The 20,676-nt window shown below is 23.1% G+C and overlaps 1 protein-coding gene across 2 annotated transcripts; it reads left to right on the forward strand.

Annotated features, from left to right (window-relative positions):
- The first annotated feature begins 13,846 nt into the window (after positions 1 to 13,846).
- LOC145834831 (ephrin-A5-like) lies at positions 13,847 to 18,751 on the forward strand. Of its 2 annotated transcripts, none has more exons than XM_082942343.1 (5): positions 13,847 to 14,010; positions 15,947 to 16,104; positions 16,408 to 16,533; positions 17,151 to 17,375; positions 18,053 to 18,751. In XM_082942343.1, the coding sequence occupies exons 1-5, from the start codon at positions 13,907 to 13,909 to the stop codon at positions 18,154 to 18,156; spliced, it is 717 nt and encodes a 238-aa protein (XP_082798469.1). In that variant the 5' UTR covers positions 13,847 to 13,906; the 3' UTR covers positions 18,157 to 18,751. The 2 variants fall into 2 exon arrangements, with proteins under 2 accessions (XP_082798469.1, XP_082798470.1); XM_082942344.1 differs by having other exon boundaries at positions 17,151 to 17,281.
- Positions 18,752 to 20,676: the final 1,925 nt, after the last annotated feature.

Raw genomic sequence — 20,676 nt, forward strand, 5'->3', positions numbered from 1 at the left:
ATAAATAAGACTTCTTCTTGTTTATACATCTACCAGATTTTAACATCCTAACTTTTAGAGTTAAGTTCTGTACATTTGTGTAACCGTTTGGTATTTCATTGTTTTTTTATCATTTTTTTTATAGCTTTGCCAAAGCATAATCAAAAAATTTAAATACATTGACTAACCACTAAGTTAAAACCTTAAGTCCAAAGCACATTAATAATACAGGTCAAATAAACATTTATCGAAAAGATTAGAAAATGATTTATTATTTACATAGGAAAGGCAGTTATAATAAAATCAAACTATAGAATAAACAAAATCCTACATATTAAGTCAATGGTTCATAAGTATAAAATTTGTTAAGTTACTGATAGTTTCTAATATAAATTATCTTATTTTAATCAAATAAGCTTTAATCAAATTTTTTTAACTTTATGTAAAGATTAGTTTTGTTTAAAAGCTAAATCCGCATTTAAACTGAAAGATATTTACGACTGCATTCATTTTTCGATTTATTTTCGTGGTAATTAATTATTTTGATAGGGTTCAAAAGTTCATTATAAATTAACTGTAGTTTTTAGTTTTGAAAGCATTAGAAGAAGTATAAGTCTTTTGAATTCTAAAGATTAAATATTAAGTTTTGAGAGTCGTCAAATAAAAAATGTAATGAGCATGGCAGCGGTAAAAGACTATTTTTTACTTTTTCTTGAAGAGATTCTATATGGTTAGTATAAATTTTAAGTATGGAAACCAGATTGGCAAGTTGCATTTAAAATTAGGGCAAATTTAAACGAAATACCATTTTTTAAGAGTATAAGTATATATAAAACTTAAAATAATACAGTTATTAAATTTAGTAATCGGAATTAGTATGGTATTTTAATTTAAAGTTATCATTATTAAATTAAAAGTTCTTAAAACGTAAGTGTATACTATTTAACACAAATTAAAAAGTAGGGGTAAACGTTTATTTTTTTTATAAATAGACCCTGTTATTTACTAAAACTTAAATTAGATTTTCTTTCTTTTAGCCAATGGTAAATTTCTATTTAAAGATTAAATAACAAATATTATATAATAAACTTAAATCTATAAGTTAAGTGTCGAAACTTAGTATTTTGATGTTTTCATATTTCTTTTTTTGAATATGTATTTTTTTTTATATATTAATATGTTGTATATAGAGCAAAATAAATTTACATTTTTTATAAAACTTAAAATTGCAAAAAATTAAAATTGCAAAAATAATTTTATACGATTTATATTTTTCTTGATATCTTTTAGAAGTTATTATTTTACAGATTTCCAAATACACAAAATTTGTTAGATTATTTAGTGATTATTATATATGAAGTATAAAAATAAGTTAATGAATTCGTTTATATAACTCTAAAAATGAGGTAAACAAAGTAAATTAATATTTTCTCAAGTAAATACTAAAACAAAAATTATACAAAAAATATTTTTACGTAACACATTATGATTTGAAAAATTGAAAATTGAAATTTTCTTCATTAGTTTAATTACTTTATTAAGATTTTTTGGTTATTGCATTAAATCCTTAAAAATAAATTACTAAAAATAATAAACAAATAAATATAAATAAACAAGTAAAAAAGGTTAGAAATGATCGGACTAGAAACAATCAGGCTAGAAGTGATCAGGTTAGAAGTGACTGGGTTAGAAGTGATCGGCTTATAAGTGATCGGGTTAGAAATGATCGGCTTAGAAATGATCGGGTTAGAAGTTATCGGGCTAAACTGGGTTAGAAATAATCGGGTTAGAAATGATCTTGTTAGAAATGATCGGGTTAGAAGTGATTGGGTTAGAAGTGATCGGAGTTAGAAATGAACGGGTTATAAGTGATTGGGTTAGAAGTGGTCAGGTTAGAAATGATTGGGTTAGAAATGATCGTGTTAGAAATGATCGTGTTAGAAGTGATCGGGTTAGAAGTGATCGGGTTAGAAGTGATCGGGTTAGAAGTGATCGGGTTATAAGTGATCGGCTTAGAAATAATCGGGTTAGAAATGATCGTGTTAGAAGTTATCGGGTTAGAAATGATCGGGTTAGAAGTGATCGGGTTAGAAATGATCGGGTTAGAAGTGATTGGGTTAGAAATGATAGCGGGTTAGAAATGATCGGCTCCCTGTTTAGTTAGATTAAAAAGTTTAAGTCAAATTAAACAAAAAGTAAAATGGGTGACATTTCTGTGATACTTTAAGTGTCGCATGATAAACTAAGTGTATTTAATTTATATTATTATCTTTTATGAACTCAAAGATAAGATATTAACACATTTTTTTCATACAGTATTTCTTTTATCACAAAAACTATGCTTAAAGCAGTTTACAAAAGTATTCAATAAGGTTTACTACCAGTTTGAAAAAATAGTTTTATTAGCTTCTAAAACTTTACGACAATTAAGACAACAAAACTAAGGAACGTTTTCCTGTAAACGCCTCAGTTTTAAAAACACCAAATTTATCTTCTTTTGTTATTTTAAGTTTTCTCTTAAGCCTTGAAGACACACTTCAGAATACTTGAAACCTTTTAAGTATCACATGTGCTAATTGTGTCAAGACTTTACAGAGTTTAGTGAATGATAAATTAGTTATTGAGATAAATACTAAGGTCATAACAATTTCACACTTCCCACACAGTGAAAAACTAATTAGGTATCAAAGTAATAAAACCATCTTTGTAGCAACAAACTAACAAAACATAACCTCAAAATATGAAAATAGTTACTGTATATAATTTTAAGTTTCCTTTACATATGTTTCATTCAAATTCTGTAATTCATTACTGATAGTTAATTTGATTTTACTGTAAAGCCCTAAAATAGTATTAAAATTTTCTCAAATCAACTTTTTAAAAGGTTAAACAATAAACTCTATTGTAGAACACTAACCTTACTATAATAACAGTTTGTTTAAATACTTTATCTTCTAAACCATAAAAATAAGTATACAAAATTTAAAGTATCTTGAATAAAAATTGCCGATGTACACTTTTTAACCTAAAAGGTTTATTGTAAAAATAGTACAACAATCTCATTAAATAAGCTTTAAACTAAACATAGCATACACTAATATAAACAACTTTTTTTTATTAGAATCAATTTAATATTTTGTATACTGATCAATATTATTTTAAAAGAAAGTTTTAGTCATTCTTTTGAAGATCAAATAAAAAAATTAATTTACTGTCTTAAAAGCTCGTGTTTAATAGCAAACTAGCTATGTTGTAGAATTGAAACCTGAATTAAAATAAAAATATCAGCTTAAATTACTAACATATATAATTGACTTTTAAAGTTTATAGTTAAAAAATTGTTTTGAACTTAATGAAAAAGAATGAAAAAATGTATACAGATATAAAGTACTAACAATTTACTCAAAATGATAAATCTTTTTAAAATATTCATACTCGATATTTTATAGTTTAGACAACATCGATCAGTACTACTTCATAATTACCTAAGTTTGTGTTTTATTGTTCTTATTTATCAATGTTTAGTTTAGATCTGTTATTATTGTTCAAATAAAGGTTTTGATTTATTTGAAATATCTTTTCTACAATTATGTTTAACTATTTCTATTAGAATAAACTTATACTACCCAGTTTAAAATAAAGCTTCCCGAAGAATTACAGCTTATATTACTGCGTAAATAGGTAATGTATAGCTTTTCAAACAACTGGATATTTATAGATTTATTTATAAAAAAGTGTTATAGAGATATAAGCAGTAAAATTGTTAATAAATTTGTTTATCTTATGATTTTTCGCTAAAGTAAATAATTTTTTTAAATAGCCTAAAATACTTCAACAATAAAAAAAAACGATCCCAAGTTCTCAGCAAACTTTAAAAAGATGTCATTTTTATAAAGCGGTATAAAGTTAATTTTAAACTTAAACAATAACTCGGTTAATTAAAAAGCAAAAATTTGGCCTAAATGGTTACCAATACTAGCCACAAAATAATCTAAATTAAGTCTGAAACAATGAATATTTCAAAAAAGCAAAATAGAAAAATAATAAAAAAAATGATAATCTATATTTAAGCTTAAATCGGTGCTGAAAATCATAAAAGTAGGCTTTCATAGTTACTTATCTATTAAATCGATGTATAAAATAAAAATCGTCTTAAAAGTAACATTCTAAATGATCATCGTATTTATTTGAAAAAATGTTTTGTACTTTAATTAAAAAGTTTAATGCTGCATAAAATAAATAGTTTTTATATGATTCTTTTACAAATGCGTTAGCACTACTAAATTTAATCAACTTAAAGTTGATACAAGCACCTAACAATTTTTACTAGTTTTAACTAGTTTTTTGATACTTTAATACAATATTGTAGCAGTAGCCGATATCAAATATATACAATCTAAAGAAATTTTTGATTTAATTTTTTTATTCAAATGTAATACACATGTACTAAATGTATTACCAAATTATAGTATGATTGTTTACAAAACTTGATTTGAGCGAAAGTTTATTATTTGTAAATTTGAACGAAAGTTCGTCTTATATGGAAAAAATATCAAATTAAAATATAAAGAGCTTTACTACTTTTTAATTCTTAAAGATTTCTGTTTTTAAATGTTTTCAAGTATTTTATTTTATTTTTCAAACATGCATAATTAAGTTTCTTAAAGCAACCTTTCGTACAATAAAAACATTTTATTTTCTCGGTTTGTAGGTGGTCTAAATGTCAATGATCTGTATCAAATTATGAGAAAAAATACGAGATTAAACTAAATACTTTTATTGCTTTTCTCAGGTGAAAGTTATTTTTAAACTGTTTTTGGACTAATTTATTTTATTGATTTCTTTCTAATTAAAAATACTCAATCATAACACAATTTAAATAAGACTAATACATCGTACAATTTAATATTACTTTGTTTACTTTATATTATTTACTCTACAGATACTTTTTAATTTATAATTTATAAAATTAAAACTATAAAATCATAGGTTTTTAAAATACTTTGCAGGTGTTTAAAAAAAAACAATCAAAAAAATTGTTGAATTGTGTTAATTTATCGTGGTAATTATTCATCATTTTAATGTTGTACTGTAAGAAAATAATCAAAATCTATACTTATGTTTTTGATTAGATTGTTATGTTTTATAAAAACCTACATTTAACTGTCCTATGGTTTTTTTTTTACGATGATTTCGATTGTATGGTTATTTTTTTCTAAAACTCATGCTTTATTATCTTTAAAAAATTAAATAACATTACGTTTAAATGATGTGACACAAACATAAGAACTTTTTTTTTAATTTGTTATCGTTGAAAACGTTTACAAAAACTATTTAGTTTGAAAACTTAAATGTTATATATGTGTAGCTTACGAAAAAAACCTAAATATATAAATAAAATTTATTAAGATTAAACCAAATAGTTTTAAAAATTCTTTGAAAATTTTTTAATACCTAACTCAACATAAAACTACCCACAATAAATGAGTTTACTGTAGGCATCCAAGTCTGTTTTACAAAATAATGATTTAGTCCTATTCACAATTAGAATTAAATTCGTTTACAAAACAATAATTTAGTTTTTTTTTTTTTTTGTAACTTACTTTTTTTACAAAATAAAGACTTAATTCAAATTTGTGGCGCACTAATCTTTTTTAGCTTAAATTAAAGAATACAAAAATACAAAATAAAGAAATCATTATTCATGAGAACATTTTATTGTATACACGTGTTTAAATTATACTTTTGTTTTAATTTGATTAGTTGCTATCACGCATTTTAAACTGTGATATCCTTAAAAGTGCGTTTAAACAAGTACTTTCTTAAGACTTACTCGTTGATAATACTTAATTAATTAAATTGTAAAACATTTATGATAATCATATATGCTCAAAAATTGCATTAAAATTTATATAATACTTTAACTGACGCAAGAATCAGTCAAAAATGTTAAGTTCAAAATTAAAAGCATATATTTCCAACTATTTTTATATATGATATGTTAAAATCAGTGGTATTTTATAATTATTACTATTACAATACTATATATTTAAATCTTAGCAAAAAACAGTTATTGCTAATTAGTAAACTTGCTATAAGATAAAAATAAATAACAAACTTTAACTAATGTTTATAGTGATTGATTATAATCATAACAAATTTAAAGGAAATCAGATAACCATCTGTTTTAATTTATAGACTGGTAACACCTTATGGTATAAAGCAAGTAAGAAGATTCATGTTTATAATATAAACAATACAAAAGTTAATCAGTTATAGTTTATGTTCACACCTTTTTGTAAAGTTAATAATTTCATTTATAAAGGTTCTGTTGTGTGTATTTAACGTCTAAATTAATCAAAATAAGTTATATCCGTTTTTGATAAATTAGCACAGCTGACAGTAGATTAGTTTTATATGGCTTGTATATTATAATGTATTGAGGTCAATCACCAAAATATTGTTTGTTAGGTTCGTGTCTTACAGATTTTATAAAAGATAAAAAAATTTGTAAGTTCTCACTAGGTTGAAGTCAATAAGTAAGAAAAAAAATTGTGTAAAATTTTTTTTTTTTTGTTAAAACTTTTATATGTTTTAGTGAGAGAGGTTTTTTTATTGTTTTTTTAGAAATTATAATGCAAAGAAAGACCTAACAATATGATCAAATAAGAAAAAATGAAAATAAATTTTACAATATTCTTACAATATGGTTCATTTTTATTACAGCTGTCTGACTTGTGTTTTTTGCTTTTGTAACTTATTTGTAATAGTTAAAAAAAACTTTTTAACGTGATTAAATACTTTATACTATTTATTGACATTACTTGAAAACCATTTGGTAGAATGATATTTCTTTTTGCACCTTTATAAAATTATCGGTTATTTTCTTTTAACATATACTTTTTGGGTATTAATTACTAATACAATTTTATTAACTTTATTAAAACTAATAAAAGTTTTATTTGTTAAAAAAAATTAATCAAATAAAATTTTATATATACTTTTTAGCTTAAACCGCTTCTACTATTTAAGTTTTTTTTTATGTAACAAAAAAATAACTTTTTTTGAAATAATTTCGAAATTTGTAATCGATTTATATTTACTAATACCTATTTTAGAATGGTAGTATATTTTTAGTTTCAAAATATTAAGTTCAGTTTTAGTACTTTATAGCTGTACGAATAGTTAAAACTTTATCAAGATAATAAAAATTCCAAACTTAATGATTACAAACTTAGTGATTAAAGCTTACAACCTAAGTTTTAACTCTAAATTAGTTGCAAAAATCAAATAGGAAATATTGCACAAATGTCGTTGTGTTTTTTATTACATTTTTTGATTTTCTGTAAATATTTCATTTCAAAGAAAAAATAAACAGATCACAAAGTAAAACTTCATTGTAACATTATAAAAAAAAAGTTTTAACTATATTTTCAGAACAATTTTGTTTTAGTTGTAATTTATCACTCTGCTTTTTACAACGGAAAACTAAAAATAATAACTACCTCACCCATTTGAATTGTTCACATAAACTTTTTAATTGATTTTTTTTATAATTTATGAGAATATAAAGCATGTAAAACCAGTATTTTTTGATAATCATTTACTGTTTTAATTAGTTTTGTTTTAGCATAAATAAACACATTCTAATTGATATAAGGCTTGTGTCGTTCATTATGTAACTTAATAAATTACATTTTTTTTTATAATATACTACTTCAAACTTACTTCAAGTATGTCTTAGAAAACGAAGTTTTATATTATTTAATATAAGTAAGTATATTTTTATAGTAATAATTTCAAAGTTTCATAATGACATAACAGTTATATTTATTTTAATAGACTTGGTACAAATTAATATTAACGGAACACTAGACCACGTTATACATACAAACATAAAAACTGAACTGTAGTAGCCTTTTTTCTAGTTTTTATAACAATAGCTCATACTAGGTGGTAAAACAAACAAATGTTTGTCATATCTTGTTTGCTGCAATCGATGTTTTTATTAAAATAAAAGCTTAAGCAAAGTTTTCACGATATAATAAACTAAAAATTTATTTTATGCTATTTAATTAAAAGGAAAAGGTACGAAAGCTAAAAAAATCGAACTGCCTTATTGTAAGTTATATAAAACTTATTTGTTTAATAATAAGTAATATGCAATGTTTGCAGATTTTCAAAGTAAAAAAAAGTAATAGTTTTTACAACTTGTATTAAATTACTAAATTTATCTTTAAAATTAAGTTTAACCCTCTGTAAATTCACTTATCAGACTTTTATTACTACTTTCATAAAATACTTTATTTATGTTAAGGACTTTTATTGAAGTTGTAACAATGAGTTACCAAGACTCTAAAAGTGAAGTTGTCTTTTGAAGTTAACTGAAACTTTTCGAGTACTCGATATAGTCTCAGGCACAATGGCTTTAATAGGTATTGTTGTCAAGAGTAACAAAAAGATTCAAATCACTTTGCATTTTCATACGAAGCATTTTTTCTTTTCAGTTACGTTGAAAGTAGTTTGAATGAATCAATTTAAAAACTTAAGTTGTTTGAGAGTTACTTGAGTTATTTAAGGGTATTCATATTGTACAATACTGTGATTGATATGTAATTCTTATTTTTAAATTCTATCTATTGTAAATTTAAGCTTTGTTTTTGTGTTTCGTATGCTATCTATAATAAATTTAAATTAATGTATTTTTTGCCAAATAGCTTTCTGTTAGTTTTAATTTAAAACAATTTTTTTTTTATAGCACGTAATTTATCTATATTATCAATCAAAATTTAGTGTGAGTTTAAATGTCTTAACATTCTTTTTATTTTTCATGAAGTAGCTTATATCCGGAAATTCTATCATAGATCAAATGTAGTTCAAGTTTAAAGTTATGTGTTTTAATGTAACAAGTAAGAAACTGAAAAGTATGAAATAACAATAAATCACGCTAAAACAATTAAGTTTTTTAATATACCTTCTTTTCTTCCTAGAAATTTTATACGGATTTATAGTTCCCAGACATCATAAATTAGGTATGTAGATATAGTCAAAACTTTGTGGCTATCATGTATAAACAAACAACAAGTCATGAATTGATACAATTGAGTGATTGTTAATAAAACATAATTGAAATATTTTACCTGTTTGTCAATAACTTAATCAGATGTAAATAAAATAACTGACACGCTTTAATTTGTTATCTTCCAATTATTTTTTGTTTTATTTAAATGAAATTTGTCAAGATTTAAGTCGTTATCTTACCATTGTTCATTACATATTTTATAAGAACATTTCATGGTTTAAATAAATACTTAACAAATATTAAAAAAATCTTTGTATGATTTGTCACATAAAAATGTGACTTTTTTATTTTCAAGTTGTTGGGCGAAACATTTTTTTCTACCAATTTTTCAACTGTTGAATGAAATACATCAACTTCGTAAAAAGCTTAAAGTTTTATTTTTTGTCCAAATTACCATTAGTACTAAAAGTTTTGTTAACTCTTAGTAATTATATTTTCAGTTAACGTATAATTAAAGATTAAAACTTTAAGTTTGTTTATTGTTAACTTTCAATAAAAAAGTTTCAAAATTAATGAAATATACAATATGACTTTAACCTCTTAAAAATTTAAGTCAATTATTAGTGTAAAATTACTACGTTTTCACATTTAAAGCATATGAATTATATAGATAACCATTCGATCAAGTAGCACTCATCATTTAATTTCACTAGCCGAATAAAGACAGCCATTCATAACCAAAAAGTGTTTATTCGGTAGAGTTTTGGTAAATTAAATTAAAATATTTTGCACGCGATAATATAAAACGCAATTTGGTATTAAGTTAAAAAAATCAAAGTAAAAGAATAAAAAGTATTTTTAAACGTTAGATAAAAAAACTGAAGTACCTAAACTTTAACTTTATTTTTTATGTCAGCAGAAGCACTTGTTTTACATTACAAAACAAAAGTAACTATATATCATCTTTGCAATAAATCAGATGCGATAAAAAGTTAAATGTAAATTAAATTATGTATGTGTTAGGCTCAAATTAACTACTTTTTTAAGTATTTATAAGCTTAGAACTCTAAAACGTTTACTTAGTAAGTGTTAGAATAATTACATAGTTTACAAAATACCATACCTAAAATAAGGTTTTATATTTAATAAACTCATGAAATGTATTTTTAAAATTTATTAAAATAGCAAAATTTAGGCCACCTAATAAATACTAAATATAAATGTTTAGGAGTACTTGAATTGTAAAAGTGTTAAATGAATCATGTCGTAGGAATTACAAGTCTAGCACTCAAAATAGTTTTGAAAATCATTATAAAATGTAGATTATTAAAAATAATTTTTGAAACCGCTTAAAGAAAAACCACTTAATCTTTTTTTGTAAGAAATTTACTTATTGGACATTTTAGCTGTTTAGAAAGCTTAACCTCATTTGTAAAATATTTCAATCGTCTGTATTTTAAAAACAAGAAAACTAAATTAATAAATACTATATTTCCTTTTTTTTTAATGAAACAATATATAGGGGTCATCTTGTATCTAAAGTAAAGCTTTTAAAATGCTGCTGATTTATTCTGATACTACTCAATTAAATGTTTTGTTATATGTTTAATTTAAAATTGAAATTATATCAAAAGTTTTAAGTTTATAAATCACTTGTTAAAAACGGTTTTATGATAGAATAAGTAATACGTTGAATAATTGAGGATTTTAGTTTTTGACTTATTAGTTGAAGCTTTACTGTTTATCTTTTTATTAATTTTTGCAAGATATCACGTTTTAAACAGGTGCCGTTGATAAATGATTTTCACACATAAAGTATTTACCTACATTTTACGATTTAAACTTGAACTTTAAATCTAATCTTTCCTACGTGACTTAAAAGCAAGTAAATGTTGAATAATCTTACAAAATAGAAGAATTGTTCAAGTTCTACACAAAGTGTTACTAGCTTTAGTTATCTGTAAAATTTTTATGCCAATAATTTTGGCTAATTTTCATTAAAGTTATTCTAATTTCAAAAATTGAAACACTCTTAACCTAGCTATTTATTTTTTCGTTCAAAATTATTTACTGAATTGTTATTCGTTTGAAAAATGTTTGAAAAGTTTAATTTTTTTAGGCGTAATATACGTCATTATTGAATAAGTATCATTTTTAATTTTTCTGAAAAAAGTTGAACAAAACTTTATGAATTTTACATTATCTGTTGTTATGGATATTTTTACAGTTAAAGTAAGTTATAAAAAACTATTAGAAAACTCCCTAGTTTTTAGTATATAGAACGTTAAAAATATAAAACTTTATTTTATTTTACATCGCTAAATATAAACGTTATTAAATTTTATAACAAGTTCAAATGTTTTCTTTGTTTTGATAAATATCGAATGACGAAAGTTGCTTCATTGTCAGTTTAAAATTTACTCCAAAATACATAGGTGTCGCTAAGGAGCAGTTTGAGGAAACTTTTTTCTGTTTCTTTTGGAATATCTCTCTTAAAAAATTATCCGAACAATTTAATCTGTACCTCATGCAGAACAAAAGTTGTAATTCTTTTGAGTTTAAACATTTGAACGTTTTCTGTAATACGCATAGCATTTTGATATATTTGTTGAATTTTATAGGTTAAAAAAAAAGTTGAGTGCAAATTTTCATTCTCTATTTGTGGAGTTTAATAAGCAAAAGCATTATTTAATTTTTATAAAAGCTGCGTTACACTTTTTTTGATGTAGACCAGACGATTAAAACATACTGAAAATTTAAAAACTAAACTACAAAGCTTAATTGTCGGAAAAGAAAAATGTTTTTACAAAAAAGTTTAACAAATAACTGCATTAGCCTCAAGCTTAAAAAGTAAAAACTAATTGTGGTAAAAACTTGTTCACCAAACTTTTACTTGTTTCTTATATGAAATGAAAAGGTTACATGGTTATGATTTATGTTAACTGATAGCTAAAACAAACATATTACAATGTTTTATGAAGATATAATACAAATATATCAGCATGTTTATAAAGTTATAAGAAATTAGCAGTATGTTTTATGAAGATTAAAAAGTCAAACGCTATGTATTAACACAGTTAAGTGATAAGTATACAAATATGATTTATAAAGATAGAAAAGTTTAACTTTAGAACTTAATGGTATATAGTTAGCCTATAAATAAATCATTATGTCGTTACGTAGACAGAAAACTAAATATATAAGTGTGCTTTTTATGAAGATAGAAAAGTCAAACTATTACAACGCACAGTCGACTAATAAATATAGCAGTATGTTTACTATATTTTTTTTAGTTTGTCATATGTATCTAACGAAGACAGAAAAGGTAAAAGTTAAACGTTATTAATTACAAAATACACTCAAAAACAAACCAAAGTGTGTTTTTATGTATTAATCAAATTTTAACTACTACAAATATACAGTTAAGTAATAAACACACATATCAGTATGATTTATGAAGATAGAAATACAAATAAATCAGCAAGTATTATGGAGATAAAAAAGTAAACATTAAACTAGCGAATAAACATATCAGTACTTTTTTATGAAGATATAAGGTAAAATTTTAACGATTTAAATATAAATACTTTTAACCCAGCAATAGTTGTTTTGTTGTTTTTATTAGATATTTACTTCTGCTTCGTGTTTTTTTAATTACCTTCTACGTTAACTTTACAGTTCAACATTTTCAGGCTTACAGCTTAGCTTAAAATATTTTTTAACAATTAAATATAATACTATGTTAATTTTTACTCCTGTAATGAAAATGTTTGACTTATATTTTTGATGATTTCGTTTACACCAATAAGTAAGATTGATCTAATACTTCCTTGATACTAGGAGAAAATAATATTTAAATACTTTAAGTAGCTTTTAAAGTTTACTTTTAATACTTCCTTAAAAAAAATTAAAAAGTATTCCGACAGATTAAGGTTTAAATTACTTATTTTATTCAGTTGAAATTTTTCTATTACTATTTCTTTTTTCTCAGTTAAGTACCTTAACTATGCTTTCTAACAAATTCAATTATTAGAACAGATATGTTTTGACATTTAAACACCTCATTCATTTAAGCCACTGTATACAACTACAATTTACTTTAATTTTTTTAAACCTTTTAAACCAGATATTTTTTACTTTCAAAGTACATAAAACTTATAAAGTTCTTACATTAGTCAAACTTATAGATTTCATGTTTAAGCTAAAATCAAAATACAAATTCTAAACTATAAAATACTAAAGTTTAAAAAAATATTCGTTATAAAACATAAAAACTTTGAACCTTACAAAACTTTAATTTTTCTTTTAAACTAAACGTTGTTTTCCACTAGATTACTTTTAAAGAGCTCTTTAAAAGAACGGATAATAAAAGTTAAGAGATAAGTTTAACTCATTTCGTTGCTTAAAGTTTTTTGAAGTATTTTTGAGTTACAAAGGATGACTTTTTGCTCAACTTAAATGTAAACAAAGGATTATACACCAACAAAAAATAAACTAAAGCTTATTCAGTGCTGTGTACTAAACTTTCCGTTATAAAGAACTTTTCAAGAATTTAAGTTTTCAACTATAAAACAAAATGCTCTCATACCTTTTCACTGGTTTTTAAGCTAAAAAGAAATATATCGGCATGAAATTTAGAATTAATGTTTATCACGTTTTTTAGTAATTTATAAAACTATCAGCACATTAGATTTATGTTTTTCGATAAAAACTGTTTTAAAAAAACAAATGCATATTTACAGCCACTACTTAAATTTAAAATTACTGTATTATTATAATAATTTTTAATTACTCAAAATAAAAATATTTTCTACTGTAAAAATTAACTTAACGCTTCACAGGAATATTTATGATAAAATAAAAGTGCGTGAATGAGCTAATTTAAAACACTCTAAAACTATTTCAATGGAGTTTTTTATTCTGTCCATTTTTTATATAATTTTCTGTCAACATGTAAAAGCTGAAAAAGTAAAGCACGATGTGTTTTGGAATCCTGAAATTACAGAAAAGTTAGTTTAAAACTACTTAATTTAAAAAAATAGTTCTTAGATATTTTTACTTTTAATAGAATTAAATGCAAATAATATGTTTATTCAAAATTACTCATCTGTAAAGTTTAAAATCAAACAAACTTGCACAATTTTTTTTTTATTTTAAAGTTTTAGTAATCAAAAAAGTTGTGTTTTTAGCTATGAGACTAATAACACTTATACAATTATATATTTATATTATAATGTAACGATTAAATATTTTTTAATTCCTACACGAAACAAGTCATTAAAAGAAGGCAAACAATTTTGTTATATAATTAAGCAATACTTTTGTTTGCCAGTGTACAGTATTCTTGTTACAAACGGTTTATTTTTATGTTTTACATAAATAAAGTTTTCTTAATTGAACAAAATAATGTTTATAAATTGTACAAATGGTGTATTGTTTCTTGAACAAAAGCTACATTTTTAAAAGCAGCTAGATTTAATTTTAAGCTATAAAATTTTCTAACGGTAAAAAATATATTAATAATCAAAAAATAAAAATCAACTTAAACATAAATGGAATTTTGCATCAACTACGTTTTTTATAGTTTTTAGTTAGCTATATAAATAGATGAACTGTATTTTAGAATGTTTAAATTTTGATTACTTTTTAAAATGAAAACTAGTTTAGCTGTTTAAGTAAATTACTTGTTTCTTAATCAACCAATTTGAAGTTTTATATTGGTTTAATTAGGATAGTAAGTATTGTCCAAATTACACTTTTACATTGCTTTTTGTATCTTACCCATGGGAAAATGAAAATATTATTAATTTTGCGCTTCATTCAAAAATAAAAATAAAGGTTTTGAGTATTTTTTATTGTAATACATTTTAAAGCTTTTTGTTTATACTTTTAAAAATATAAAAACAGTAAAATCGTCAATTGCAGCAAAATGTAAAAAAGCTGCTTTTTAACAAAAGTTGGCTACAATTTGTTTATTCAACGTCTCACATGAGCGTACTATTGTACAAACAGTGAATAACACTGTAGTAAAAAACAGAATAAAGTTGTAAAAACAACTTTGCACAAATGTTAAAATGATGCTTGTAAAAAACAACTTTGTCGAGTTGTTTGTACAATATAGTCGATATGTGTGTTACTATGTATCTATGTATTTTACTTGGTATCTTGTAATTTTATAATTTACTAAAGCTTTAAAATATAAAGTTTTACATCATTTCATTTTTCACTTTTGCGGTTTTGTAGTTTTACTCTTACACAGTTTTTTTTTTTTCACTTTTCAAAAAATAATTTTTAGTTTAAATATTTACAGAGAAGCTAAAACTTTCTTGATATTATTTTAGATTTTTAATTAAAGATGTTTTTGTTTTTCGAATAATGCTTTTTTTTTTAATAAGATAAGCTTTAAGTTTATAAAAAAACTACTTAAATTAGTTCTTTTTTATCTTTATAAGTAAGATAATTGTAATTAAGTTTTGCACGTGGATTTAAACTTCTAAATATTATTTTAAAATACACAAAATTTTTTCAATAAGGAAGTAGCTTAGTTTTAAAATATTTACACAAGGAAACATTGTATTTATATCTTTTAAAACTTAAGAAGCTTTAAATTAGTAAAAAGCAAACTTATCGGTTTAGTTATTGAAATAAATAAAACTAACTTAATTACAACGTCATATGCGGATTTAAGTCTTTTACATTATAATAAACTTAAGCTGTCTTTGTATATAGAAGTTTTAAAATTATATTATTTTTTTTAATGCAACATAAAGTTTACAAAACTTTTAAAAAGTGTTACATTAATATATTTTTATGCACACGTCGTAACTTTTTTGAGTCTTGATACTGTTTTTAAACTTAAGAATCAGCACAAAAATCAGTTGTAAGTAGTTTTATCTTTCATATCGTTTATCAGGAAGGATTAAACTTATAGCCTTTATTTCTCAGATTTTCACAAGGAAGTATGTTTGGTTTTGATGTTAAAATAGGAGAATACATGGACGTAATTTGTCCTCAGTATGACGTAGATGAAACGAATATTATGACGTTTGTTATTTACAACGTCACTAAAGAAGTTTTCAAAAATTGTGGAAAAATTAACGAAGGTAAGTTATCTTTAAAGTTAATTAAATTAAATTAAATAATTAAAACTTAACACTTTGTTTTTTTTTATATATATTTTTAAATATAACTAGACTTAAAAAATTTTAATTGTTTTTTGAAGAAAAAATAAACGTAGATATTTGGTTTTTGTCATAGTATGTGAAATTCCTTTATTTTTGCAAAACTTAAATTGATTGTTTAGAAATTAACCTTAAAGGTAAGTTGAAAGTGAATGATTTATTTTAAATTTTTTAAATATTTAGAATAATACTTAAATGAGAAATAAATCTAAAGTTATATGTCAGGAGCAGCAAAGTTGTTAGACTGTAACCGACCAACAAAAAGTACAAAGCTGACCATGAAATTCCAAAAATTCAGTCCTAATCCGCGAGGATTTATATTCAGACCGGGAGAATCCTACTACTTGATGGGTAGGTTATTGTTACTAGCATCTGAAAAATGTTTCATTGTTGTTAAAGAAAGAAAATTCATTGTTATAGCTTCCTAAGATAAGGTCTAACATAGTTACAAAACTCAGAAACATATCACATTTTATAGTAAATATTTAAGTTTTGTTTACAACGCTCAAACTTTTTAAACTATGTTTATAATTTTTCTACAGCATTAAGTAAATAAAATAACCAAATGATTTTTAGAAAAATTTACAAGTTTTTATGCAATTATAAATTTAAAACGCTTTCATGTTTAAAACCGTTTGTCAAAATACTTTTTCAATTAATATTAAAACTTGTTAGTTAATTTAAAACGTTTAAATATTAAGCTAATGTTTTATGAATAAAAAAATCTAAACGATTTTATTATTTTTACTGCTTAAATAACTTTCATTACTAACACTTCTTACTTAAAAGTAATGTTTACTTAAATTTCTAATTAAGTAGCAGGATAATATCAAACTGTGGCTTGAAAATAAGGCTGAAGTAAATAAAAATGTTTTACATACATCACTAATCAAGTTTATTAAGTGACAGTAACTAGTAGTTTGTTCGTGATTTTCTGATATAATGCTAACACCTAGTTTAAATTTCAGCATACAATAATACATTTGAAGCTGCAACTTCGCAACCAGACTGCAAAGACAAAATGCGAATGGAAATAAGAGTTCACCCGAAGAGACATCACAATCACATACAGAATACTGAATTACAAACTACAACTACGGTTAGAAGTTCACCCAAGTTTGCAGTCACAAAACCGTACAAACTAAAAACTACGACTGAGAAAACAAACATAAACCACGCAGGGATTGTTAAAAGTTAGATTTTAGTTTATTTTTGCATAAAACAAGGTTTTTTAACTAAACAAGTCAAGAAAAAAAAAAGGCTAGTAAAGGTTTCTCTTAAATTTCGAACAAAATTTAATTCTGTTGATAGATAAAAAACCGACTAATTTTTTGTTTTAAACGAACGATGATTATTGTGCATATACCTAAAACTATTTAATATTTCATTTATATAAAAATTTTTCATTCCACTACAACGTATTTGTACACTGATAACCTTTATTAGTTTTTCAAGTAGCAGTAAAGTGCGCACAATAATAATTAAGTTTTATTAAATTGCGCATGTTGATCTAGTGTCATTTATATTTACTTAACGAACACAAGTGCCAATTTTAAACCAATATAAGCCACGTTTAAAAACATGAGAACAAAAGTTGACTAAGGTCATACCAAAGTCTTCCCTAAGTATAGTAGAATACGTTTATTAAATATATATAAAGAAAATGATTTAAGTTTTGAAAAAATTATCAGTTCTTGTTTTACAAATAGCAGTCTAGGTAAACACAAAATTGTATGTATCACAATAAAAATATCGTTAAATAAACTAATGCAAAAATGTTTCCATAAACTTTAACTAATTTTGTAACATTATTATATAAATTTTTTTTTTACTTATTAATCACAATAAAAACAAAAACAAAACTTTTTAGGTCGTGACGAACACCCAGAAAGCAGTGCAGTTGTGACGTCATCAAGCGTATTAGTGTTTGTGACGTCATTGTTAATATTCTTGACACATTTTGGCATTGTATGAAGTCTATGAGGTGTTTGTGACATTACAATGAATTGAAGCATGAGTGTATTTCAACTATCGTGGGTGGTAACATTAGTTGCTGGGAGTTTAAGTTGAATAATTGTTCGGGAATTTGAGTGAAAATAATTTACGGTTGATGTCATGAGGTTGAAGGTTATCGCAGAAGTTCAAGTTTGGAGTAAGTGTTTAACAAACACATGTCAGAATAAATGTCAATGGGTAACTCAAACGTCAAAATAACTGTCGTTTGGTAACTCAAACGTCAAAATAACTGCATACACTTGTAATAAGATTGATGTTTAGTAGGAGTATCTGTAGTATTTTGATATTCTTCCGTTTGTTTTTTTTTCTAAAATTGAAAATATAATATTAATTTAAATCTTTTACTGCCAAGTCTAAATTTTTAAACATTTTTTATTGCTGTGCACAGTTTAAAATTAAATTAAAACATGCACAACATACTTGAAAGTTTTTGTGTAATCCAATAAAATGATATACAAGTTGGATTTTTTATAAAAAATTAAAGAGAACATATTAATTTACAATATTTTAGTAAACTATTTAATTTTTTTTTACAAAAATTTTTGCTATTTAACATTCGATTAATTAGTAATTTTTCAAAATATAGTGAAATGTTTGATAAAAAGTCAATTGAAATTCTTGGCTTTATTGCTCAGTTTATTAACAATCGAATTTATTGTATTTACCTACCATAAAACTTATTTTTAGTATATTAAGTTTATGAAAAACATACTACAAATAAAGTCCACTAAATATCATTTTAAACTTAGTTATATATTAATAGATTGATACTTTTATTATAACACTATATTTATAACACTATATAATCTACAAACGTATATGTTTTAATTAAAACGTTTGTAGATTAGTTTTTGAAATTTATTTTTAGAATAAAATCATATCGATGATGTTTCTTAGTTTTAGTTAAATTTTAAACTTTTATTTTTAGGTAAACTGACTTTAATAGTCTAAACTAATAAGTTTAACTATAACGTTTTTGGTTTAGTTGTTTATGTAATTATAAAACACTGAATTTAGCTAGTGACAAAAGTCTTAAAAATAAATAAACTTCTAATGATAACAACTAACTAAATAAACATTACTGTAATAAAAATCTATCATTTTTTTTACTTTGTTTATAATACTTTTAATAATTGTTTTAAAGGTTATGCTGATAAAAAAGTTAGAACTGTTAAGTAATTTGTTATTAAAAACAATTTTAAAGAACAAAATAAGTAAATAAAGCTAAAATACTTTCTTTTAATTTTGAAAAATATAGTATTGAATGAGGTTTTTTAAACTGTTGTTTATTTTACACAATAATAACAGTGATGTAGCAAAAAAAAAATTTTTGTTTTCACAGACAAACTTAAAAAAACCACCTTTTTAAAATCATTATCTGATGTTCTATTAGACAGACAAATTTTGTTGGTGAAATGAACAGTATATTTTTTTATTTTAAACTAAAAGTAAACATATTTTTAACTTAATAAATTTATTTAGAATCCAATTGTTTATTTATACTCGAGTTTTTAATAAATAAGAATTTTATTATAAAATTTAATTGAAATTTTACTATTTTTTTTTCTTCTTGACTTCAGGTAAAATTTAAATTAAATGTAAAATAATATTAAACTAATGTAAAAAATATTTACATCTTAATATTTGGCATGTGTATGGACTTTAACAACTTAACAATATCAAAAACTGTCAGTTAAGTTTTTTTTACGAAACATAATTTCAGTCATGGTATATGAATCAAAGAAGTAAATAAGCAGAATATAGATTTTAAAATGTTTTTCGACATGCTTCATTAAAATGTTTCTGATTTTTTCTTAAAAGATTTGAAAATATAACATTTTTAAAACTAATTTTAAAGAAGAATTTTATTTAAAAAAATATATGCATTAATTCATAATAAAAAAGTCAGATAGGTTTTAAAAGCTTGTAGTATTGTATGAAATAAAAAATAGTAGATAGTAAGAAATATTGATAAATCAAAATCTTCAAAAACTTTCCTGTATTGTTTTTCAATAAGCTAAAATGGTTGCTTTAATTGATTTATTTAAAAACACTTGTTTTACATATAATTTATCATAAAACGATAAATTTTACAGTTTATTTGTATCGTACATAACATAAACTTAAAGGGCGAGGCTATATTTTATCATTTTGGCTTTGATATAAGTAAACTGTACCATTAAATTGTACTCCAGTTTACATAAAAGGAAATTATCAATTAAAATTGCTCATACAGAACAATTTTACATCTTTTTAAATGCATAGCATCAATTTTACATTTCATTTATTACAAAATCTTAAAAAATCTTGTACAAAAATATATAAAAATTAGTAATGCAAATACTTTAAAGAATTAGTTATTTAAAAAAAAAGTTTAAATCAAAGTTTTTAACGTTCTATCATAGCTTTTTACATCAACTAAAGACTTAGATTATCATTTTTTGAATACTCACTTTTAGATTTCGTTTATACTTTTAT

This window comes from Thalia democratica, chromosome 4, assembly GCF_965202585.1.
Source record: "Thalia democratica chromosome 4, ktThaDemo2.hap1.1, whole genome shotgun sequence".
Lineage (NCBI taxonomy): Eukaryota > Metazoa > Chordata > Thaliacea > Salpida > Salpidae > Thalia > Thalia democratica.

Bases quoted from the DNA above. Each gene is read 5' to 3' on its own strand.
- LOC145834831 (XM_082942343.1), top strand. From the start codon at position 13,907: ATGGAGTTTTTTATTCTGTCCATTTTTTATATAATTTTCTGTCAACAT. The intron at 16,105-16,407 runs GTAAGTTATCTT...GTTATATGTCAG, and splicing joins TTGTGGAAAAATTAACGAAG to GAGCAGCAAAGTTGTTAGAC. The intron at 17,376-18,052 runs GTTAGATTTTAG...AAAACTTTTTAG, and splicing joins CCACGCAGGGATTGTTAAAA to GTCGTGACGAACACCCAGAA.